The sequence below is a fragment of the Carassius auratus genome, chromosome 25, assembly GCF_003368295.1.
Source record: "Carassius auratus strain Wakin chromosome 25, ASM336829v1, whole genome shotgun sequence".
Taxonomy (NCBI): domain Eukaryota; kingdom Metazoa; phylum Chordata; class Actinopteri; order Cypriniformes; family Cyprinidae; genus Carassius; species Carassius auratus.
Genome location: NC_039267.1, coordinates 3,407,780 through 3,435,472, shown reverse-complemented (window position 1 = coordinate 3,435,472; position 27,693 = coordinate 3,407,780). Strand labels below are relative to the sequence as shown.

The window sequence follows — 27,693 nt, the reverse complement described above, 5'->3', positions numbered from 1 at the left end:
TTTTGTAAAGTAATAAGACCCTATGAAATGTTTGTTTGGCGTCTAAATTTTTCTGGATTTATAATTAAGTGCAAATTTGTTACCCAAAGCTATAGGATCTTTCTTGATGTCTAAAGAGTGCGGATGCTGCTGTATTTCCTGGTGAATCTGTGGGGTTGTGTTAGTGCTGCAGTCTCTGAGAGTGTGCACTAGATGTCTCTGGTGACTCTGTCACTTTATATCACTCGGCCGTCCCTTCAGTGTGTGTTTAGTGCAAATACAATCTGAATGGATTTAATCACAGCTGCTGTGAGTTACACAAGTTATGAGCCACACACGAGAGGATGAAGTGAATGTGTTGTGGCTCTGATCAGATGATCTTTTGACACAGACTGTTGTTCTCTAATGGACCGTTCACACACTTCACAGCAGCAATGAAACTCCAGTGTCAGAACAGAAAAGACCCAAAACAGCAGCAAACTCACATTTACAGCACTTAATGATCTCTAACAGAGTTTATTCATTCTGTTTGTGGCACTATTATAGTTAACTAGAACCATAAAACAGTTGGTGTTACTTGAAATCAAATTCACTGAAAAAATAAAGTGTGTGTGTGTATATAATTAATATAAATAGGTGTATTAATATAAATTAATTATAAAGAAATTCATATTAGTTTAATTTATTGTTATTTTTGTATATAAATAAATTCAATTTATAAAATAATACTCATAAATTTATGTTTTATGAATATTCATGAGATTTGTTTCTAAGGAGCTTGACACTTAAGTGGTTTGAATTCCGGATTTAGTTAATTTTTTATCATATTAATTAATTGAAATTATACAAGTCAATTTATTTTATTTGAGTTTCTTTTTATTTATTTTTATATACTATAAATTACATCAAGTAATTACAAATAGTATTTTACAAAATATATAAGAAAAAATCCTTCAGCCACAGATTTTCTTCTTCTTTTAATTTAAACCTCGAAATAAACAACGTGTTTTATTTTGCAACATTTTAAAGAAACGTTGAGTAAATAAATAAATAAACTTAACGTTAATTGCGCATAACGTTAATGTAAATTCTACGTGGGTGTCCACATGAGGTATTTTTGGCTTGTTGATTTCACAGTGGACTAGTTTTACTCCAGTGCCCCGGATTGGTTGGTGCGCGCGTGCTCTGGAAGCGTCGCGTGGCGGCGTCACTGCGCGTTCGTTGAGCGGCGCGTCTCGCTGAGTTCGTCCGTTTCTCCGGTGATTCTGCGCCGGTGTGACGGTCATGGGCTCCCGGGACCGGACTCTGTCTCTGTCTCTGCTGACCGCTGCTCTCCTCCTCCACGGTACGCGTTCATTCATGAGTCTGCTGTGTTTCTACATTGTGTTGTTGTTCTGTTGTCTCAGCTCTATTACTGTGTTAGTGTGTTGTGTACAGGATTTACCATGGCACTTTGATAGTAGGCTAAAATAAAATAACAAATACTTGTATAATAATAAACCCATGCATATAAATATAATAATAATTTATAATTGATTTACTTGCGAGTTATATTTCTTGTGACAGATATTCTACAGATGGATGTGATTCTTATGAAACTAATGATGCAGGAAACTCTTTTCAAGCGTCCTTTAACTTTCTTTTGCGGTAAAATGCCATGGATCTCTCAAAGCGTGTGTTGTGACGGTGTCGTTCTGTGCTGCTGACCGAGATCTGAGGTCACTGGGATCCTCCAGCGTTTCAGACCGATTGAATATTACCGTACGGTCACTCTGGAGGAAAGGATTGATGATTGTGCGTATGAATCCTGATCAGGGTCAGATGGGCTCCTCGGGAAGCCGTCGGTGTAATTGAACCTTCTCCTGAATACAGACTCAATTACAGCTTCATTATAGAGAGAGATTCACTGTCTGTCTGGAGTACAGTGAACAAACGAGTCAAAGACCTTCGAATGCTCAGGATTCTGGGATGATACTGTTATTACTGTTTGTAGAGGTTTATGTTCGTATGATCAATAGATGCTTGCTTACCAGCAGTAGTTAAAATTAACTAGTGATCTAATTAACCAAACCTTCAACCCTAAACACAGATGATGAATGGAAATGCAGTTGGATTGAACAGCTGTGTGTTAAAGACAAGCATCACTTTCTGTGGGCTTGTTACAAATTTAGTTCATTTTACAATTTCAGGATGTTTTTCTTCATTATAGCCCATCTAAAAATAATTTATGAACATATATGGGAGTTAAACCAAATTGCACAATTACTTTTGGAGACCATAGTGTTTTTATACAAAAACACTCAATATATGTATATATTAGAATATCATCAAAAGTGTCATTATTTAACCAATTCCATTAAAAAAAGGGAAACTTGTATATTATATTCATTCATTACACACAGACTGATATATTTGAAATATTTCTTTTAATTTTGATGATTATGTCGTGCTAGTTACTAAGAAATAGTAACTAGTTACAGTTACTAGTTACTTAATTCAAGAAGTAACTCAATTACTTTGTTGATTACTTACACCAAAAAGTAATGCATTACTGTTAAAAGTTACTTTTTAGTTCCTTTTTTTAAAGAACTTTCTTTAATGTTCCCATTAATGCGCTTTTATGCGTTATTGTCTATATACAAACACAGAGTAAAACAGAAAGTAATTTTTAAACACTATTTTGATTAAGTCAGACCAGCACAAACTGTTTATTGTATATCACAAAGATTTCTGAAATAAATAACAAAACACCTGAATAATATTCAGAATCAAAAACTAAAGTGGCTTCTGCATCATAAAAGCTGTTGTGTTGAGTCCTTAAAAATATTCCTTTCACAGCTTAAGTATGAAAACTATCAACAATGGACAACACAACACAAAACATTTTGAAATAAATAAATGAAAGCAATCTGAATTATTCAGAATCAATTTCGAGAAATATATAGCTATATTTGTGTGTGTGTGTGTATGTGTGTATATATATATATATATATATATATATATACATATATATATACATATAATGTCAATGATATATATGTCAAATGATTCGCGAACCCGCTACGAACTCTCGAACTGATTCAAATGATTCGCGAACCCGCTCCGAACTCCCGAACTGACTCAAATGATTCGCGATCCCGCTCCGAACTCTCAAACTAATTCAAATAATTCACGCTCCCAAATCCCGAACTGACTCAAATGATTCGCGATCCTTCTCCGAACTCTCGAACTAATTCAAATGATTCACGCTCCCAACTCCCGAACTGACTCAAATGATTCGCGATCCCGCTCCGAACTCTCGAACTAATTCAAATGATTCACGCTCCCAACTCCCGAACTGACTCAAATGATTCGCGATCCTTCTCCGAACTCTCGAACTAATTCAAATGATTCACGCTCCCAACTCCCGAACTGACTCAAATGATTCGCGATCCTTCTCCGAACTCTCGAACTAATTCAAATGATTCACGCTCTCAACTCCCGAACTGACTCAAATGATTCGCGATCCCCAAACAGACTCAAATGATTCGCGGACCCGCTCCGAACCCCCGAACTGATTAAAATGATTCACGCTCCGAACTCCCGAACTGACTCAAATGATTCACGCTCCCAACTCCCGAACTGATTCAAATGATTCACGCTCTCAACTCCCGAACTGACTCAAATGATTCGCGATCCCCAAACAGACTCGAATGATTCGCGTACCCGCTCCGAACCCCCGAACTGATTAAAATGATTCACGCTCCGAACTCCCGAACTGACTCAAATGATTCACACTCCGATCTGCCAAACTGACTCAAATCAGTACTCGTGAGATATCTTATGATATGAGTCAAAAAAAAAAAATACAGGGGAATTTTTTTGTTGCACCACTATCTTGAATTTTAGGGCATAAATGTGTTTGTGGAGTTGTTGCCCTGCATCATATTTGTCAACAGTCAGCTATATGAAATAAGATGATGATGGCCAGTGTGTTAAAATATTGTAATTGTTTTTTTTTTGTTGTTTTTTTTCATAACTAATTAATTTAACGTTTTAAACTGACATCCCAATATCTAATATTAGGGCTGTACATTTCTGTGTGTTCCATAGAGAACTGTGTTGTGTTTTGCAAAAAGTCTTTTATGAAATTGAAAACTGAGAATTAGTGTATAGTATAATAAACAATAACATGCCATTTTCATGATACCTCTCATTTTGTTAAAATTATTAACATTTTGAATATTCTGCAAGGGGCATGTACATTTATGAGCATATATGCAGTATTTTTTTTTGTGCAAAATATGTACATATCACAAAATATTTATTTACATATGACAGAAATAACTATTATAAATATTATATCAACTTTCATTTCAGTTCTTAAATTCAGTAATTTATATAATTTATAAAGTACAGTCGGCCTATGTATTTATATATGTCATAAAAATATGAAAGTTAAAAAAGTTTAAATAATAAAACAAATGTTTTTTGGTCACTGCAGTTTTCAGTTAATTCTGTGTGTGTGTGTGTGTCAGTGTCTCTGCAGGGGGAGCATCAGCGACGTCTGTACAAAGACTTAATGAGAAACTACAATCCTCTGGAACGACCCGTTTATAACGACTCGCACTCGCTCACCGTTAAATTCAGCTTCAGTCTGATGCAGATCATGGACGTGGTGAGAAAACACACACACACACACATCCACTTCACATTTAACGTGTAGCCTGAAAAATGTGTGAATGAATCAAAAATCGTGATGTAGAATGGGACTTTGTTTTACACAATTTGATTGGATGTTCAAAAGTGTGCTATGATGTTATTGGCTGATATAATTTTGCTCCGCCCTCTAGGCGTTGATGATGTCAGCAGAAAATAAGTTAATCTTACTGCATCTGTTTCAGACTGAAAGTCCAAAGTACTTCTAATTCGATATAAAAACTAAATGTGATTATGAGATTCAATTATATATGAAACTGATTTGTGATATCATGATGAACATACAGTTCTGTCTGTCTTAAAACAGGCATGCAGTAATAGAGAAATGGTCTTTTGGTGGCAATTTTTGGACCATTGTTGTTATTGCTAATTAAAAGCTATTGAAAATTATTTCTTTAAATTGGAATAAAGCTGAAAGAAAAGAAAATATAAGTAATGTATGAAAAATATAAGCTTAAACGAATGTAAAAAAAAAAAAAAAAAAAAAAACATGTTTAAGTTGAACTACTAGAATTAAAAAACCTGAAATAAAAATAAACCTTAAAATAAATATTTAAATAAAAAAATAAAGTTTTTGTTCAAGTGCCAACATTACTAAAACTAGTATTCAAATTATAAATAAAACTAAATGAAACCTTTAATTAAAATAAATTGTTACCAATATAATAGGTTAATTTTACGATGTTGGTGTTTATTATTTTTAAATAAATTAATTCAAAATTCATTACCTGAAATTTTCTAGTGTTCTGTATTTAATAATTGATTTAAAATGTATTTATTAAAAAAAAATATATATATATATATATATATATATATATATATATATATATATATATATATATATATATATATTATAATAAAAAAAATACTTAAAATACTTAAAAAGACAACAAAATTACTAAACCTTAAACTAAAATTAAATCAAAACTGCAAATATAGAAATAAATTAAACTGAAAATATGAATTAATGCTGTAATAATAAATAAATAATACTAAGATAACACTGAAAAACAGACCCACTGAAGTAATTGTCCGCTGACCTTCACAGCAGCTGAACTGACAGGAAAATGAGAGATGAGAATAACAGTGAGATTGTAGAAGAGAGACGAGTGCAGCTGAGGAAACTGTGTGTGTGTGTGTGTGTGTGTGTTTGTGTGTGTCTGAATATTAATGAGAGAAATGAAGTAGATCTCATGACAGACTCCGATATTACAGTCCAGCGCTCGTGTTCATAATGAGTTTGCTCAGCACTCTATGAAGTGACTCATTAATGTCTGTGTTTAAAGAGCTAACGCTAATATGATAATGATGAGATCTGCTGCCAGACTCAGGTTTGTTCAGCTTTAAACCGCTGGCAGACACTGCCCTGTACTGTACTGTGTGTGTGTGTGTGTGTGTGTTCAGATGTTTAGATGAGTGTGTGATGGCTGGAGATTGCAGATGTTCTCACATGCGGTCAACAGCTGTGTTTCATCGCCTCACAAACAGACAAGCATCACCTCATTCTCTATCACTTCCTAGTTTTGGCTACATACAGTATATAACTTCGAACTTGTATCACTTGATATAATTTTTTTTTTTAAATTAGCTATTTTATACTCATTTATCCAAAATGATTCCCAAAATGATTTTGTTTAAATAATTGTATATATTAGTTTTGTCAAACGATAAATCGTGATTAATCACTTTCAAAATAAAATATTTGTTTACATAATATGTGTGTGTGTGTACTGTGTATATATAAATACACACACATGCATGTATATATTTCAGAAAAACTCTACATTTATATATTTAATATATTTATCTTAATATAAATTATATTAAACACATTTAAATACATTTAAATATTTTCATAATATATTGTAAAATATTTTCTATAAATCACACAGTACACACATACATATTATATAAACAAAAACTTTTATTTTGGATATTTATTTATTTATTTATTCTGTCCCAAAAAATACACCTAATGCGACGCCTGCTCAAATCACATCACAGAAAATAATTAAAAACCCACCGAAATCCTCCCAAAAAATGTCAGAGAGAAAATGTGTTTTCTATTATTATCGTTCGATCTCAAGCAGTAAGTCATGAATTGCATCCGCTTCTTGAGACGTAAAGAATGAAGCAACATTTGGAGTTGATCTCAAGCGCTTTCTGTCTGATCTCTGCTGTGTTTCATTTTCAGGATGAGAAGAACCAGGTTCTGACAACCAACATCTGGCTTCAGCTGGTGAGACACACAGCATGTGATCCTCATCTGTAAAACCCTGCTCTCAGCAGTTTCTGATTTATTCACATGTTATATATCAGATTATTCTCTAACTTTCACAACATTACACTCAATAGTGTAGCACCACAAGCTGATCGTTTCATGAACGAATGATGCATTTATAGCCTCAAGAACTTTTTGGAGGAGGATCCTTGGTTGGACTTAGCAGCAAGACAAAAATTACACTGAGTTTGATTGATTTTAGGTGTGACACATCTTACCCCGCTCTTCTAACCCTGTTCTACATCATCATCTGTGTGGCTGTTCCTATTGGATTAGGTGGATCATGTGATATCAGTCTCTCCACTAATGAATGTGATTTGTCCAGGCTGTAATATCACGTCTAATCAAATAATCCACGTCTGCCATGTGTCTCGCTGAAGAGCTGGAGTGGCTTTTGTCTCTGAAAGCATGATGGGAAAGAAAGGCAGTTATTTTGAGTAGATGTGGAGGTAACCCAATGGATCTGGCTTTCTCTGAGACCGCAGGGGCGTTTAATCCGGTTTGCTCTGCGTAACCTCAGCTCGCGGCTTTAGCATTTCTGTTCCTGATCATTCAGACGTAAATCCAGCCTCCTACATCTGCAGATCTGCTTAGCTGGAGAAAACAACACATTTGTCCCACTTCTGATGAAATTATATATAATGATTATCTATATAATATAACCCTGTGTGTGTATATATAATATTGGTAATATCCAAAATATTTGTAAATATAGACAGGAAAAAAGCGAACAAAATGAATAAAATTTTATTAATTAATAAACTGGGGGATCTTTGGGCAACACAGAAGAGCAAATGATGAGTAAAGAGTATTTCAGGCCGAGGGTGAATTTATAAAGGTGTGTTTATTCTGAGGAATCGCTCAGGGTATGAAATAACCTCCGAAATGACAGAGAGAGATTACAGAGAGTTTGCAGAGTGAGCGGCTTTCTAATCTTCATGAAGAGCGAGGGCGTCCTGTTATTCTCCTGCAGAGAGCACCGATAACAGCCTAATTAAAGATGTGCATGCGCGACTGATTGGAGGAAAACAGCTGACACTTGAAGCCAACAAACGCCCTCTGCCGAATGTCATCCGCAATCTACCGCATCGAAGGTGACCTGTATAGTCTAAAATAAAGTCTGGGAACCTCAAGACAACTATGAAGAACAGTTCTAAAGGGTTTTTAAGTTAGCAAACTGAAAAATGTTGATTGTCTCATCACCGTGTCATTAAGACATTTCTGCCACTGTAAACAATACATTTAAAAAAAGGTAATTGCAACTTTTTGTCTCACAACTTCTTTGATAGAATTTCATGATAGAAAAACTCACAATTCTGAGAAATAAAGAAGCGATTCTGAGAAATAGACACAATTCTATGAAACTACATTTGTAATTTTGAGAAATAGTAGCAATTCTGAGAAATAAAGACAATTTCTGAGAAATAAAGCCAATTCTGAGAAACTGTCACAATTCTGAGAAATAAAGACGCAATTCTTGTAAATTAGGTTGCAGTTCTGCGAAATATTCGCAATTCTGCGAAATAAAGTTGCAATTCTCAGAAATTGTTGCAATTCTGAGAAATAAAGTTGCAATTCGGAGAAATAAAGTTGCAATTCTGCGAAATATTCGCAATTCTGAGAAATTAAGATGCAAATCTGAGAAATAAAGACAATTCTGATAAATTGCCACAATTCTGAGAAATAAAGTTGCAATTTTGAGAAATTGTTGCAATTCTGTGAAATAAAGACGCGATCCTGAGAAATGGTCGCAATTCTGAGAAATAAAGATGCAAATCTAAGAAATAAAGAATCAATTCTGAGAAATATTCGCAATTCTGAAAAATACGCAATTCTGATAAATGAAGATCCAATTCTGAAAAATAGTTGTAATTCTGAGAAATAAAGATGTAATTCTGAAAAATAAAGACGCGATTCTGAGAAATAGTAGTAATTCTGAGAAATAGTCAAATTTCTGAGAAATAGTCGCAATTCTGAGAAAAAAAAGTTGCAATTCTAAGATTTACAGTTGCAATTCTGAGAAATAAAGATGGAATTATGAGAAATAGTCGCAATTTTGAAAAATAAAGTTGCAATTCTGGGAAATAAAGTTGCAATTATGAGAAAGTAAAAGTTCTGAGCTATAAAGTAGCAATTCTGAGAAATAAATAGCAATTTAAAGTTTGTATCTGAGGACTCATAATTGTGAAATATAAACTTTTTGGATTGACAGTAAAATATAAAGGTCAGTATTGACCTTTATATTTTAACATCTGTCCATGGTTGAAACAAGATACCTTCTGATGTTCATTCATGTTTATTTCAACTACAACTAGTAAAACGGAAGAGACGATTGAGATTGAATTGTTTTATTTGTTATTCAGTGGTGAACACAGGCTTCCACGTATATTTCTGTGTTTAATGGAAACTAGAGCCGAACATTAAGATAGTTCTGGTAACATTTACTCAATGTTCAGTTTTCAGTTTTCATCTTTCCGTCTCATCTGGCCTTCATCTTATCTGTAATGATTTCTGATAGCGAACTTTAATTTTGCTAATGTATGATTAAAGAAGGCCGAACGGAGCCGCTGTAGATACACATCTACTGTAATCCAATATGAGACGAGCTACGATTAACAATATGTGTAATGGCACGAGTCCAGCACATCGATATCTGCTCAAACCAGCAGACAGAGAGAGCACAGAGACGTCTGGTGTGATGCACACAATGCTATTCAAATGTTGTTTAAAAGAAATTAATACTTTTATTCAGCAAGCATGCATTAAACTGATCACAAGAGACAGTAGACATTTACAGTGTAATGTTGCAAAATATTATTTTTTTAAAAAAATATTTTAAATAAATTTTGTTCTTTTAGAACTTTTTCAAAAAAAAGAATCCTGAAAAATTTAAATATGACGACACACATGGTTTTAATATAGAAAAAACTGTCAGAAAAAAGGTACAAAAGCTTTCACTAGGGTGGAGCCTTTTTTAAGATGCATACTTTTGCACCTTATTTACCCCAAAAAGTCCATATTAGTGCCTTAAAGATACATATTAGTAATCTCATTTTCTGAGATTGAAAAATAAAAATAAAAAATAATTTGTGTTTAACATGTAATGTGAGTGTACTAAACCATATAGTCATCTAAAAAAGCCAAAAATGGTTCTTGATTACCTTTTATTATTATTTTTATCCCATTTTTATTGATATTTTATCATCTTCTAAACATTCAGAATAACTTAGGCAAACAATCAGTGGTAAAAATTGACATTTAAACCATTAATAAAACACTGAAAGAAGTGTAAGACAGGTAGAAAATAGCTTTTTGAAGCAGTAGTGCACCCAGAATGTGATTGTTTGGTGAGCTTCATTCAGACTTGAGCTGGTGAATGTGTTTCTGTGCCGCAGTATTGGAGCGACCACTATCTGCAGTGGAATACGAGCGATTATCCCGGCGTGAACACGGTTCGGTTCCCAGACTCCCTCATCTGGAGGCCCGACATCCTGCTGTATAACAGGTACAGAAACCAAAGCCTGATCCCAGACACAAGGCATCACAGCATCATTAATGCTTTAGTGTCTCTGCTTTAGCTCAGATCATTTATTATTTGAGAAAAAGATTTTGCAAACTCTTTAAATCTTAATGTGAAACACCAGTGAGAGATTCAAATTCATTTGTACAGTGTTTAATGGTATTGTTGGTATTTTCTGATCATTTTTCTCCTGCTCTCAAAGAAATGCTAATTTTGCGTCAACAAATATGTGTAAATATTGATTGTGTTTCTGTTTATACCCATCCCATGCAGGAGGAACAGCTAATCAGACTCAAGCTAGATGCACTGATTACAGTGATATAAGGGAATAGTTCACCCAAAAAATTTACATTTGCTGAATATGCACTCTCAAGCAACCAAAGATGTAAATTAGTTTGTTTCTTCATCAGATTTGGAGAAATGTAGCATTGCATCACTTGCTCACCAATAGATGTGAATGGGTGCCGTCAGAATGAGAGTCCAAACAGCTGCTAAAACCACTTCAGTCCAAAACTTTGGAAAATGGATTGGATTTCAACTGTGGGTGAACTGTTCCTTTAAGAGAAGTCAGTGAAGAGTGAGAGTGTTATTTCTCTCTCTCTCTCAGCCTCAGTAAAGATTACAGAGCAAATTAGCTGGTCGTTTTTTTCCACAGTGGCTTTTATTCTCAAAACTTCTCATTTATTTTGACCTTCACGTGTTTGTACTGCCTGCTGGACCTTTATTATGACTTTACTGCTTTTTTTTTTTTTGTTACTTCTTTTGACTCGTATGGGCTAGAGTCTCATATGGCATAAAATAAGTCTTGCATGTTCACTCAAAAACAGTAATTATTTCATAAACGGTATGAATTTGAATTGCATATGAATTTCCATGCTTTTACACCATTTTAACACAAACTAATAAGTAATAATGTGATGCATATTTGTCTGTTATGCATCATCGTTTTTATTAATTTTGGAATATGTATATATTATTTTATTTCTTTTTTTAAGTTTTATTGTTAATTATTTAGTACTTGAAGTTAAACTACATAAGAAGTGTTGCCTTGGCAAGTAGCTGAAAAAAAATAAATAATTTTTTTATTGTTATAATTTCAATTTACAACTTTTGTTTCACGGTTTTAGTTGTACTTAACTATAATAACCTTGATTATTTAAACAAACTACTTTTTTTTCAGCTGTCAAGGAAACATTTCTCATTTTCATTTAGTTTAACTGCTTAAATAGCTAATCCTGAAATAAGTTAATAAAAACAAAAAAACAATACATTTTTTAAATAATAATAATAATAACTAGAATTAATAGTTAGTGAACTAACTTTGATGTTGGCTTGGCCACGGGGCAAAAGAGCCACAGTACTTGTGTGCCCAACATGCTTGAGCTGCCCGGCTGCAAAAAAAAAAAATATATATATATATAATAATAATAATAAAAAAGCCCTAGGAGGAGATACTTTTGGAATTTTTATTCTCAGAAAAATAATAATAATAATAATAAGAAGAAGAAGTTTAAATAGCATAATTAAAGTGGCAAAAATACAACAAAATTACTACTAAATTAAAAATAAATCAAATCAGATGATATAGAAAATAAAAATGAATTCAAAATATTAATACAAATCCTAATAGAATAAACCTGGGGCAGGAATCTGATTATAATCTTAATAATGTATGACTGAAAAATATGCATCACAATAAGTTTTATTAGTTTGATTCTGTCAAAGCTGTTTCTATATATTATAACCGTTTACAGAGTTATGTACGAACAGAGTTCATGATCAGACAGCATTGATTATAACAGCCTTTTCTGCTTGCGATGCAGTTACCCAGCATGCACCTCTTTGGTGACTGCAGTCTCTTCTTGCAGAAGTTCTCATCATCTCTCTGTGTGTCAGAGACTCTGGGCTGTGACCTGGACGCTCTGAACGTCTCGTCGTCACTCACTGTGTCATCTCCGGCAGTTTTGTGGCGTCTTAAATATCCCTGATTTACACGCTGACTCCAGACACGCACCGCTCGTGCTTTATAGACCTGTTTGCTCCACTAAAGTTGCAGGGAGGTGCAGTTCCAAACTGCGACACGGCCGTCAGAAGTTTGGAAATGTCAAGTGTGTTTGCTGATCATCTACAGTGATCATCTTTTGTTTCTAACAGTGCGGATGAGAGGTTTGACGCCACATTTCACACAAACGTGCTGGTCAACTCCTCTGGATACTGTCAGTACCTGCCACCAGGTAAAACACACCATGTCTGCCTGTTAAGATGGGATTACGGCTTCATGTATTCATGCAATTCTCTTATAGTGTTTATTTATATTTAGAATTAGTTATATTTCATATATTTTTCAGTTTTTATACACCTTTTTGGAAATTGACAATAAAGCAGACTTGAACTTGAACTTTTTATTAAGTTAACATTTATTTTATAAGCTTTTTGGTTTTACAAGTTAGATGTATTGTTAGTTTTTTTTTTTTATTCAGTTTATTAACTTAAAAAGTATTTCTAAAATAATATAATCTGTGATATTACAGTGTGCAATTTTTTTCACATATTCATTATATTTTTTCAATAGACCCCCATGAGATAATTTTGTAAATTTATCAAGAATGTAAAGTTTTTTTATATATAATAATAATAATAATAATAATAATAATAATTAGTAGTAGTAGTATAAGTATAATTTTAAATATAATACTATTTTTATTAATACATTTAAATATATTACAAATTGATGGTAATGCCGATTCTTTATTAATAATAAACAAATAAACACAGCAAGTTTTTTTTTACTAATAATCATGAATAATGAATGTGTATCAGGTGATTTTACTTAGTTTTTATTAATTTCATGAAGGTGCTAAAAGCAAATCATTATATATTCTATTGTAGTTTTACAGTATGATTGTAATTTGTGCATGCAATTTTGCTTAATTTTATATTACACTCTGTTTAGCTGTAATGGGTTAAATAGTACTTTAGCTTAAGTCTTAGCATTTCTAGTCACTTAAACTGTCTAAAGGTTATAAACATGAATGTTCTCACACATCTCCAGCCTGTCCTGATTTATTTTGTATCATCTTAGTTGTGGCTCAAAGTAAATCCTGAGTTAGTGCGGCTCAGGGTGACCTGGACTCTCCTGTCACCTGGAAAACACACACACACACACACACACACACACACACACACTCCCACCTCTTATTCTGCTGTTTCAATTACTGTCCGTCCGTCCGCTGACAGGATCAATACAAACGCTCACACACAATGGGCTCAGAGTTCAGAAGGAGAGGCATGATGGGATTTATGTAAATCAGCAGGAGACAGTGAGCGATCTGTTTTTCCCATGAGGCCGTGTGGAGCCGTCCAGAGGCTTTATTATGGGATGGGGATGGAAACTGAGTGGAACCACTTCAGACTCTGAACAAATTGGATTCACAGAAGTTTGTGTTGAGAGGGACTTTCCTGTAGTTCAGTCGATGGGGAATTATTTAGGGATGCAGGATATTATCAGAACGCTATCCAGTGTGGTCATTCTTCACCGTTGTAAATTAAAACATTTAAAATATTCAGATTTATTCATTAATAAGTCATTTATATTTTTCTAAATCTTAAATACAAGGTGCTGTAAAAGAGGTTTAGAACTTGTACAGTTCTTTTAATTTATATCATCTATTAATGATAAGTCCATAAATACAATTTTAAGTTATCGGTGACATCTATCTGAGAAAAAAAAAAAAAAAAAAAAACGCTGAGATTTATTACATTTGTTTTCAATGCTGTCAGTGTACTCTCATTGGAAAAAAATAACTTTATAATGATTATTTATTACTTCTGCTAACTCACCGAAAAGAAGAATAATTTGTTTTTATTTTAAGCACAGGAGAGACTTAGTGTTGTTTTAAAATAAAGGGAAATATATATATCGGTATCGGCCAAAATTATTTGAAAAATATCAGCGTATCAGATATCGAAAAATATCTAATATCATGCATCACTAGAAGGATATTCAGCTCTTTTTTGTAATAGCATATAATCAAAGTATTCAATTGAAACTAAACTAAACCACACTCTTAATATCTTCTGCCATTTTTACTGGTTTCAGGATGTTAAAGTGTCAAGAAAATCGTGTTATGTTTGATTCTTTCTTCATGAATTAGTTTTTGATTCTGTCTGAATCTGTTGTGTTTGATTTGTTTGTTTATTATTTTGTTCTGTTTGATTCTGTTTGATTCTATTGTGTTTAATGCGTTTATTTGTAATTATGTTGTTTTTGATTTGTTGGCTTTTGATTCTGTTGTGTTTGTTTTACATTTTTGATGTGGTTGATTCTGTTTGATTCTGTTTTGTTTGTTTTTGATTCTGTTGTGGTTCTGTTTGATTCTACTGTTTTTGTTTTTAATTCTGTTCTGTTTGATTTTATTTTATTCTGTATTGTTTGTTTTGTTTGTTTTTGATTCTGTTGTGGTTGTGTTTGATTCTACTTTTTTTGTTTTTGATTCTGTTCTGTTTGATTTTATTTGATTCTGTTTTGTTTGTTTATTTGTTTTTGATTCTGTTGTGTTTTATTTTTTTTTATTCTGTTCTGTTCGATAGATTCTATTTGATTCTATTGTGTTTGATTCTGCTCTGTTTGATTCATTTGTTTTTTTTATCCTTTTTTATTCTGTTGAATTTTCTTTGTTTGTTTTTTATTCTATTCTGTTTGATTTTATTTGATTCTGTTTTGTTTTATTTGTTTGTTTTTGGTTCTGTTTGATAGATTTTATTTGATTCTGTCATATTTTATTTTATTCTGTTCTGTTTTGTTCTTTTGTGTTTGATAAATTTTTTGTTTTTATTGTGTTTGATTCTGTTGTGTTTAATTTGTTTATTTGTGATCCTTTGTGATGAAATAACCCATTTTTTAAAGCGTCAGAGACTAAACTAATACAGCATGCTTCCCACAATGCTTCTGTTGTTAAGGTATCTTTAAGAGCACCTGCTACATCGATGTGCGCTGGTTTCCGTTTGATGTTCAGCGGTGCGATCTGAAGTTCGGCTCGTGGACGTATGGTGGATGGTCTCTGGACCTGCAGATGATGGAGGCAGATATTACCGGATACATCGCTAACGGGGAATGGGACCTGGTTGGTAAGTTTTACACATGGTACAGTGATATATGATACTGTGGTACTGAATGAATTATATAATCATATACCATGTTATTTCTGTGGTAATCTAACATCTAAAAAAATACCAGGCTAGTACCATGATATGTGCATAGTAATGTAGTGCCATTGTACCATGTCCAAAACAGCGTTATTTTAGTATTACTTATTTACTACTACAGTATTTAATAATGTTTTGAATTCGTTTTAATTTTCTTTTTTTTATTCACGATTTGAAATTATTAATTTTTCTTGTGTATTTATGTCATTATTTTAGCTTTTTATTTTATTTGTTTAATTTCATTTTTTATGTAATTATGTTTATGTATGTATATCTCCAAAGTGACTTACAAATGTGGAAAGAAATACAGATGGAATACAAAAAGTTTAGAAAGCTAGTTAGATTTTATAAGTTATTGGAAGCCAGTGCAAATTGATAAACAGAGGTTTGACGTTTATTCTTTTCGGCTCATTAAAAATTAATTTTGCTTCCGCGTTCTGGATTAATTGTAAAGGTTTGATAGAATTGGCTGGAAGGCCTGCCAAGAAAGCATTGCAATTGTCCAGCCCTGACAGAACAAGAGCTTGAAAAAGGAGTTGTGCAGCATGTTCTGAAAGAAAGGGCTTGATCTTCTTGATGTTGAATAAAGCAAATCTGTAGGATCGGACAGTTTTAGCAATGTGGTCTGAGAAAGTCAGCTGATCATCAAACATAACTCCAAGGCTTCTAGCTGTTTTTGAAGGAGTTATGGTTGATGTGCCTAACTTGATGGTGAAATTGTGATGGAACGATGGGTTTGCTGGAATCACAAGCAGTTCTGTCTTGGCAAGGTTGAGTTGAAGGTGATGGTCCATCATCCAGCAAGAAATGTCTGTTAGACAAGCTGAGATGCGAATAGGTACCGTCGGATCATCAGGATGGAATGAGAGGTAGAGTTGAGTGTCATCAGCATAGCAGTGGTATGAAAAGCCATGTTTCTGAATGACAGAACCTAATGATGCCATGTAGACAGAGAAGAGAAGTGGTCCAAGAACTGAGCCCTGAGGCACCCCAGTAGTTAGATGTTGTGACACCTCACCTCTCCAAGATATTTTGAAGGACCTATCCGATAGGTAAGACTCAAACTACTGAAGTGTGGTTCCTGAGATGCCTTTCGCCAGTAGCGTTGATAGGAGGATCTGGTGATTAACCGTGTCAAAAGCAGAGGAAAGATCAAGCAGGATAAGTGCTGAAGATTTGGATTCTGCTCTTGCCAGTCTTAGAGCTTCAACAACTGAGAGCAAGGCCGTCTCAGTTGAATGTCCACTTCTGAAACCAGATTGGTTGCTGTGTGTGAAATGTAGAGACTTGGTTGAACACAGCTCGTTCAAGTGTTTTTGCATTTCTCTAAAAGAGATGAGTTGAGTTAATTAGAATTAAAATAAATTAAATATTAAAATTAATTTTGAGTTGGGTTATTTATGAATTAATATATATATTTATATTTAGAATTTGTATTCAAATACATTAGAATTTATTAATATAAAATTGCAACTTGAATTATAAATTCATATATTAAATATTTTAAGTTCATTTTCAATTAATTTCTGTACTTTTTTTAAATTTTAATAATTTAATCTTTTTTTATTACAATTAATTAATGAAATTAGCACACACACACACACACACACACTGATTTTAAACCCTCTCGATCCCTCATTACTGCATGTGAAATCATCCATTTGTAAATAATCAGCATTTCACAAGATCCCCTGATACAGATCTGACATTTCTGTCTTCCAGAACATAATTTGTCCAGATAATCACCACCAGAAGCTGTAGAGAGCCTGTTTCATTTCAGAGTTACTTAAATTAAAAGAAAAATAATTAGCTGACCTCATTAAGCAAATGCGTGAAGATTGGAGTTGGTGACCTATTGCTATTACACTTTGGCTTGGCTCATGAATATTAAATAGGCGACACAACAACTGATTCTGAATTTGATTCTGATTTGCGAATTATAAGTGAGCATTAGGATTTATGTCCTCATGAGCACAGTATTTCCTTAAATTAGGCCAAAAATTAAATTGATTAAAACACGGTCCCTTACTCTAAGCACATTTGTTCTTCTTTTCAATTCTGTTGTTATAGACTCTTTGATTCAATTTAGCCTGAATCGGTTGTGTTTAATTCTGTTGTTTTCTTTTTGTATTTGATTTAGTTTGTTCTGTTGTATTCTGATGTTTTTGATTCTGTTTGATTCTACTTAATTCTATTCTGATTCTGTTTCGTTGTTGTTTTTTGTTTTAATCGGTTGTTTTTGCACACTTTTGTTTTAATCTGTTGATTTGATTCTATTGTTTGATTTGTTACTTTTTTTTGATGCACTTGTTTTTGACTGTTTGATTCTACTTGATTATATAGTAATTCTTTTTTGCCGTTTCTTTCCCATTTTATTTGGCTCTGTTCGATTTTGTTTATTTTGTGGTTTGTTTTTGTTGTGTTTGTTCTATTTGACTCTGTTGTTTAGAATAAACACTAAACAGACATTAAATTTAAAATGCATCTGTGTGTGTGTCTGTGCATTCATGTTTGTGTGTGCGTGTGTGTGTCTGTGTGTCTGTGCATGCATATGTGTGTGTGTGTGTGTGTGTGTGTGTAGAGGTTCCAGGCAGGAGGAATGAGAAGTTCTATGACTGCTGTAAGGAGCCGTATCCTGACGTCACCTTCACTGTGGTCATGAGGAGAAGGACGCTGTACTACGGCCTCAACCTGCTGATCCCATGTGTCCTGATCTCCACTCTGGCGCTGCTGGTGTTTCTGCTGCCCGCTGATTCTGGAGAGAAGATATCGCTGGGTGAGACGCACACAAAACGTTTGAATGCACTTTGGTTCCACGAACAGCCTTTAGCATCCATGGAAGGCTTACAAGGTTTACAAACTTAGAAAAAATGGCTCTTCTATGGCATCGCTGAGAAAAAAGATTCATTTTTAAAAGTGCATCTCCGTCATTTCATCCAGACAATAATAAGATTCCATGGAGCACAAATGTAGACTTGTGCTGAAGTTTTCCAGCTTCTTAGATGTTCCTCCTGAGAAAAAGACCCCAGTTATCTCACTCACGTCTGCTCTCGCTGATAAATGGGTTTGAATGCACCAAACAAGAGCAGCTGATTTTGCAATACAAGATGCTCAGTGTGTGTCCTTAATTTCATGGTGTCTTAGTTCCGCATTTCTGTGTGTGTGTGTGTGTGTGTGGGTGGCTTCCCTCGACTTTCTGTTTCACATTATAGCATTTAAAAATCATTGGCTCCATCCAGAATTAAATACTAGTGCGTTGCATACTCCACAGTCTACACTCAGTAATGCATACTACTGTAAACAGCATGTGAAACCATGTGAATGATGCATGAAGAAATTTGGTTTCTACTCTAATTTTGTGTTAACTTTTGGCAATCCATTCAAATGATGCTATACGTATATATTTAAAAGCCCATTTGACATTGTTTCCAGCTTATTTGAAATCACAATCCAGCACATTGCATTGTGGGATCCTGAATTTCCAACTAATTTAAGTCAAAATATAATGACAAACGGCTATATTTAACAAAATGTTTCACTAAACAAGATGCAAGGGGCACCACTGAGTTGTGTGTTTGGTCAGTGAATTGTTTATTTATATGAATGATGCAAAAAACAAACAAACAAACAAAATACCATGGTAATGTAAATGTTTTGCAGTGGAAAAGCGCATGTGTGTTTGGATGCAATCCAGTAATTTGAGAGATTGGTGAGCTTTAAGAGACGCTCTGGAATCAATAAGCACCAAGACAGAAACACACAGACTCCAGATATTTCATCCAGTCTGAAATCACAGCTCAAACACTGAACATGACAAACAGCCGGAAACACACTTCCTTCTTAATGAGTGTGTGATGGGGTCACTGTATTGATCTCTGGGCTTCATTAAGACCCGGTGTGTTTCCAGACTCTGCATCACGGATATTATTTGATGAGACTGATGTTACACAAGTGAGTTATTGGAGTGAGAAGCTTCGTCTCTGATTTATCATTCCCCCGAATCAAGGGTGTAGGTTTGATTTTGGCATTGTTGGGGAAATTACAGCTAGGGACAATTTAGTGGCTGGATATTGGTCTCTACTAAACTCTACACACTTGAAAATCATAACCATCAAAAACTATAGTTCTTTCATTAAATATGAAGAGATCAAGTTAATCCAAATTACACATGTATGTCATGATAATATAACTCAGACGTTTGAAGTGAATTTTTGTTTCTATCCCTCTTTTAAAGGAAGATTCATTCACTTCTCTCATTTTGTAATAGCTATTTTCCTACTAGCGAAAATTCACAAACACAAACAAAATCTGTCTCTAAACCTCTCTTTTCTTTATTCAAAGTTGATTTGGGAAAATATATGGAAACTAACCAAAGTTAGTTAGCTCTGTTAATCCTAAAGAAGTGAAAAGTATAGTTTAACCATGGTGTATGTAGTAAAACTCTCAGTTTTACACAGTCTGAATGATTTTGATTAGGAATATGCATTGGTAGAACTTAATTCAGACATTTTTAAAGGTCAAAATATTGTCATTTTATAATGGAAATCTTATTTATTAAGCTTCATCTAAAAAAATTGACCCTTATGACTGATTTTGTGGTCCAGGGACACATTGAATTGATTTGCAGTCCCAAACAGTGGCTCATCCGCTCAGATTGTAATGTATTTAAAGCTGATTTTGTTGTTCCCTGACAGGAATCACTGTGTTGCTGTCGCTCACCGTCTTCATGCTGCTGGTGGCCGAGATCATGCCTGCCACCTCTGATTCAGTGCCTCTGATTGGTAAGTGCAGCTGTCAATCACAGCGTGGGGGCGGGACTGATGAGAGGGTTTAACGGATGAATGAGTGACACAGATGGAGAGAAATGACGACGGCTGCTTTAGAGACCCTGAAAACTGAGCTGCAGAAAACTGCATTCATCACATCCATGGTTATGAATCATCCAGAAATGGGCCGCTTAGAAAGAGCGCGATCGCTCACTCTGAAACCGCTTCCCAAACGGACCATTACAGAGGAAAACCCATCCAATAATGTCAGAGGAAAGAGCTCTTTCATATTGAGAGCTGCTGTTTAATAACTTCGATCTAAATAGTGGTTCAGAAAAGGAGGTATTTAGTTGAATGTTCCTGCTGTTAACTGATAGATAAAATATCGAACATAAAATTAACAATACATTGATTTTAAATGCATTAAATGTTATTTACTGACTGCTTTATTTATACACATTTTTACTATATTTAATTTTTATTTAAAATTCCAGTTTTGTTTATTTGTTTGCATTTATTTGAAATAAACACTACATGAAAAGTGCCTAATTTTAAATACAGTAAATAATGGTTACTGTTATTTGGTGACAGCTTAATTTATTCTACATCTAAGTCACTAATTACTCTGTATTTTCTCTTTATTTTATTTATTTTACTTTATAGTCCAATTCAAATATATTTTATATTATTTTAATTGCATTTAATAAATTTTTTGTATTTATTTATGTTTATTGCTATGTAAAATAATGACATCAAACTAATTAAGTTTTAAACTATTCAGAGCAGTTGTGAGTATGAATTCTGCTCTATAAATCACTTTGGACAAAAGCATCTGCTAAATGCATAAATGTAAATGCAATGTAAATGATAAAAGCTAAAATTGCAAACTAAATAAAATAAATAGTAAATCAAATCAAACAGGAATTTATTCCATGTATATTTTATAATTTTATATAATTTTTATTACATTTAATTTTAATAAAATTTTGTGTTTATTTAACATTTAATGTCATAAAATAATGAAACCAAACTCATTAAAAAGAAATGTAAACTTCATTCAGTCTTGAATTTGGATATTTGATTGCTAAATGCATAAAGTAAACATCAACATCGCAATTAATCATTTGGCAGCACTAGTAAATAGTAAATATAATTTTCTATTAAATGTGTATTTTTATATAGAAAATGTAAAATCCTATACATGATATCCAGCTAATGATAAATGACTTTATTTATGTAGTGTGTTTGTGTCAGTGCAGGATGTGCGAACAGCTCGGGTGATTCAGGCTCTTATTAGATTGTGTTTACTGAAGCCTGGCGGTTTGTAATGCTACAGTAACTGTTCATAACACAATACTGCATCTACACGCAGAGATGTCTGTAGATTCAGTTTGAGTAAAGAAGCCCTTTCAGGAGATACATGTGTGTGTGTGTGTGTGTGTGTGTGTGTGTGTTTCAGCGCAGTATTTCGCCACCACTATGGTGATTGTGGGTCTGTCGGTCATCGCTACAGTCCTGGTGTTACAGTATCACTATCATGATCCAGACGGAGGAAAGATGCCCCGATGGGTGAGAAACACACACATCTCCATCCGGGACAAGCTTTATCATGACATCACCAAGCCATGCATATAGAGCTTTTATCTATTTGTTTATTTTTTACCAATTATACCAAGTATTTTTTGTTTTAATGTTTAGTGATTCATTGTTTAATTTTTGTATTTTAAAAATATGTTTGTTTGTTTGTTTGGCATTTTATTTAGTATTTTGTTATGCTGCATAATCTATCTATCTATTTATCCATCCATCCATCCATTCCTCTATCCATCTATCCATCTATCAGTCTATCCATCTTTCTATCTATCCATCCATCCATCTTTAATGACATTTTTCTTTTCTCATACATTATTAATGCATTTTTAATTGTGTGTATATTTTATTTATTTTTTTCACAAGCATTACCAAAGCTTGATTGTTTATGTATTTACAACATTTGTTATCAACATTTGTTATTTTTTTTATCACATTTTGGTTTTATTTCATACATACTATTTTTATTTGTTTTTGTGACCAACACATGCATTTATTTGATTGTCCGATTGTTTCATTGTTTTATTTATTGAGTATTTCATTATTTTATTTCATATATTATTAACAAGTTTTATTTATTTATCACATTTTGCTTTTATTTCATACATTATAAATTTATTTTTAATGGTGTGTGCATTTTATACTTTCGCCGAAAATATTTACATTACCAGTGCATTTTTCAGTTTGTTTTATCTTTATTTAACTGGTATTCAGATATAAGGTAAACGGTAGGTCCCTGACTCTCTGTGGTTTGTCAGTAAAGTGCTGAAGGTCAGTGTTTCTTTGCGAGCGTCTCTCGGCGCGTGATGTGAATCAGAGTCAGCTGTGGACAACAGCTTTACACTAAATGCATGAGACAAGCCACTTGTGCTGTTTTCAAACAAACCTTGTCCAAACAACACATTTGTCTTCTAGGCACAAGCTTAACACAGCCAACATGAAATATTAATTCTCATTTTTGCTTGAAAAAGACGTTTCATGCTTTTGTTGTCTAGAATTACAATAAATATCCCAGCACCAATTAGGAGGAAGCAACGAACCCCTGCGGAAAGCCAACAGCATTATGATGAGCCGGCATTGATTCAGCCCTATTGACTCTTCACTGAGTTATGCAAATACATCATTAAGTGCTTGTTAAGTGCTCAGCACTGAGTGAGAACTAACTAATCATACAATACAGTAGTCTTTATATCAGAATGAGCTTTATTGCCAGATATGTTATTAATTTTATGTTATTTATTGCTAGATAGTGTTCCTGTAGTTCAGGGGCGGATCTACCGGGGTGGCATAGGGTAAAAGAAAGCCTTGCCAGTTGCCACCCCTGCTGCCACCCCAGTTGGCAGCAACGAATTAAAGGTTATGGCCAATTTGAAAATTTACAAGCGCGAATCTTTAGTGATCCCGCTCCGGACTCCCGAACTGATTCAAATGATTTGCGATCCCCAATCTGACTCAAATGATTCGCGAAACTGCTTTGAACTCCCAAACTGTCTCAAATGACTCGCGAACCTGCTCCGAACTCCCGAACTGATTCAAATGATTTGCGATCCCCAAACTGACTCAAATGATTCGCGATCCCGCTCCGAACTCTCAAACTGACTCAAATGATTCGCGATCCCCGTAACTGATTCAAATGATTCGCGAACCCGCTTTGAACTCCCGAACTGACTCAAATGATTCGCGATCCCGCTATGAACTCCCGAACTGATTCAAATGATTCGCGATCCCGCTATGAACTCCCGAACTGATTCAAATGATTCGCGATCCCGCTATGAACTCCCGAACTGATTCAAATGATTCGCGATCCCGCTATGAACTCCCGAACTGATTCAAATGATTCGCGAACCCGCTTTGAACTCGCGAACTGACTCAAATGATTCGCGATCCCGCTCCGAACTCCCAAACTGACTCAATCTGCCTAAGGCACCAACTCCCAGAGGGGGCACCATCCCAGTTGCTCCAAAAAAAAATAAATAAATAAATAAATAACTTCCTCCATTCTCCCATCCGCTCGCGACCGCTCGCACCTCAAGTTTGCGGCTGAACGTTCATAATTGATGGATGAATCCAATCCAGCAGGAAAAAAAAGAAAACTAAAAGTAAAAAAATAAATAAAAATAAACCTTGGTTTAATAATAGAAAAACTGCTTAGTTTCCTTTTGCATGATTTCTGAATGCTTGAGACTATAAAATATATTAGGGTCATAATAAAGTTATAGCCACAGGTAATTGTAAATTGTAAATAATACAATTTATTCATTTAGTTTTTTTTTTTATTAAAGTTCTTTTTTCACCCCTATGGTAGGTGTTTTTCCATCATCATATTTGAGGAAGGCAGGCACAACAATACAGTCCTGCTCAGGACACACATCTGTCCAGCAGCGGCCCTGAAGCTGTTGTTATACACGTCTCTGGGAATGTGTGCTCTACCACACACACACACACACACACACACACACACACACACACACACTGAAGCACGCGTGGAGTTCAGCTCTTCACTATATTGATGCATGATGTATGCTACACATGTGCACAGCGCTATGAGAGAATTTCACCATTTCATTTTATAAAACTATCATCATTCATTCGTATCGTATACACAGACTGACAGAAACGCCAATGTCTTTATGACAACCTGTCAAAATAAAATTTCGGAAATTATGTAAGAAATTGCTTAGTAACATATACTTAAAAAAAGATATACTAAAACATTATTTTAAAGGAATATCACACAAGTTTTCATAAAAGTTTTAATTTAAGCTTGCCAAAACAATAACACCATATTTTTCAAAAACAATTTCTAAAAGTACATTTGTATTTGTGCCTATAATGCTTATTTATTTATTATTATTGTCAGCTAATAAAACCTATGCTTCAGGGACCATATTCATATAACATCTAAGGTTAAATGTAGCTCTTGACTGGTTGAGTTAGATGATGATTAACACCAAACAGTAGAAAATCAGTTGAGTCTCCCCAGCTGGAAATGTCATTGGCTGTTAAAGTCTTGTGTTTCTTATAATAAATTGACATATTGATAACACTGAACCTTTTATAATGCTCTTAATTACATGTGGATGCACACTGTATGCATTAGTGAGTGTGAGGGGCTTATGGGGTATGGTCACTTATTCCTTATATGAACTGTTTCAAATGCAAGACATTGATTGCATGAGATTAAGTTTGTAAATGATAGTCTGTGTCCTTTTGTAGTGTGCACATATATTTATCATCAAACTGTGATAACTGTGACTAAATTCAGTATATATACGTCTGCCATATGTTGCCACCCCTCAAAAATTCCGGCCCCCTTCTCGCCACCCCATCAATATTTTTCTAGATCCCCCCCTGCTATAGCTCAATTGGTATCGCATTGCGCTATGTAGCAAAAGGTTGTGGGTTTGATTCCCCGGGAACACATGATAGGTAAAAATTGATAGCCTGAATGCACTGTAAATATCTTTGGATAAAAGCGTCTGCTAAATGCATTAATTTAATTTAATATGTTTACACATACGAGGTATTTAGGTCTAAGTTCAGACTCACTAATCATTACATACAATAGTCTTTGTAGTTTTTGCATGAATGGGTTTATTTTTATTTTTATTTAGCTTTTTATTTATTATTTTATTTTTATTATATTCATATTATTAATATGTGATTTAAATTTTTGCTGCAGAAGCTACACATTTCCTATGCATTTGTTTTTTTTTTCAGGTCAACTAATCATGAAATAATGTACAGTAGTCTTTTAAGCGTGCTTAGGTTATTTGCTGATTCATGCGTTTATTAATTTATTTAGTTTAAATGTCATTTCCTTATTAGTTTTCATTTTTAATGATGACTATTTTGGTTGTTATTACATTAATAATATATATTTATATTTTTAATTCTGTTTTCTATTATAATTTTTATACAAAAGCTTTAAATTACCAAAGCAAGCAACAATTTGTTTGTTTGTTTGTTTGTTTTAATTTTTAATAATGACAATTAAGTTTTTTTTACATAAATAATGTATTACATTTTTAATTCTGGTTGTTGTTTTTTTTACATTATCAAAGCATTTATTTATTTGTTCATTCATTTATTTATTTTTAAACGTAATTTATTTATTTCTTTGTTTTCATTTGAATGATAATGAGTGTCTATTTTTTTATTACAATAATACATTTAATTATGTAGTATATAATGTATTAATAATTTTAGTTACAAAAGTTTTATATTTCCACAGAATTAATTTTTTATGTTTTTTTTTTTTTATTTTATAATTAATATATCTGTAACTGTGGATTAGGTTTTCAAATACTTTTAATTTTTAATGGTAATGAGTATTTTGATTTTATCACATGAATAATATATTTATATTTTTGAATCCTGTGTGTATTTTTGATTTTAGATACAAAAAGCGTTTCCGAAGCATTTTTTTTTTTTTTTGTGAGTTATTTTTATTTCATACATAATAAATTTTGAAATGTGGATTAAGTGTGAAAATGCTCTGTTGGCGCACTGTATTGTTGTGTTTTGTCGTCTAGACCCGTGTTCTGCTTCTGAACTGGTGCGCCTGGTTCCTGCGCATGCGCCGGCCCGGAGAGGAGCGCATTCGACTGGCCTGCCACAACAAACCCCTTCGGCGCGGGAGCGTGTCCAGCGTGGAGCTCTCCGTCAGCCAGGGGGCGCTGCAGCCCAGTAACATGCTGTACATCGGCTTCAGAGGCATGGAGGGAGTCCACTACGCATCTTCCCACGAGTCGCACAGTGTCCTCTGCGGTCGAATCATGGCCTCCGCCGAAGAAGACGTGCTGCTGCCGGGGGCCACCATGCCCTCACTCGGGGGCGGGGCCGGGATCGGGGGGCGGGTCAACAGTGGCATTGTGGGCGGGGCTTTGGAACTGGAACTGGCAAAAATTCTGGAGGAGGTGCGATATATCGCTAAAAGATTTCGCAACCAGGACGAGGACGAGACCGTGTGTAACGAGTGGAAGTTCGCGGCGGCGGTGATCGACCGCTTGTGTTTAATGGCGTTCTCCATTTTCACCATCCTCTGCACCATCGGGATCCTGATGTCGGCACCAAATTTCGTAGAAGCCATTTCGAAAGATTTCTTCACTTGATGCTTGACGGACTTCGCTGTTTTTTTTTTGTTTTGTTGTTGTTGTTTTTATGTCGCTCAGCCGCAACTGAGATTCTAGTCTTGGAGTGCGCTAATAAAACATGCTAACTAGAGCTGAGCGATATATATCGAAAGCAAGCAACATGATTTTAAATTTTTAATTTACTATTTATTCTTCACAATTTTTCTTGTTCGTTATTTGCTATAGCATTTAAAGATGTTTTACTACACTGAAAACATTTATTTACCTCAGCTGCAAAAAGATTAATCACGATCATATATGTGCGCACTGTGTATTTATTATATAATACAAATTATATATATATATATATATATATATATATATATATATATATATATACACAAATACATTTTGTACAGTGTCTATATTTATATATACATAATAAATAAATATATATATATATATATATATATATATATATATATATATATATATATATATATATATATATACACACAGAACACATTAATTGCGATTAATTGTTTTGCAGCCCTACTTTGAAACAATTTTCACATGGAG

The 27,693-nt window shown here is 33.9% G+C and overlaps 1 protein-coding gene across 1 annotated transcript; it reads left to right on the top strand.

The window, feature by feature from the left end:
• The first annotated feature begins 1,077 nt into the window (after window positions 1-1,077).
• On the top strand, window positions 1,078-27,436 carry LOC113043005 (neuronal acetylcholine receptor subunit alpha-7). The gene is made up of 10 exons (XM_026202087.1): window positions 1,078-1,324; window positions 4,497-4,636; window positions 6,872-6,916; window positions 10,354-10,463; window positions 12,633-12,712; window positions 15,438-15,605; window positions 18,265-18,459; window positions 20,378-20,464; window positions 21,909-22,018; window positions 26,575-27,436. The coding sequence occupies exons 1-10, from the start codon at window positions 1,264-1,266 to the stop codon at window positions 27,151-27,153; spliced, it is 1,575 nt and encodes a 524-aa protein (XP_026057872.1). The 5' UTR covers window positions 1,078-1,263; the 3' UTR covers window positions 27,154-27,436.
• Window positions 27,437-27,693: the final 257 nt, after the last annotated feature.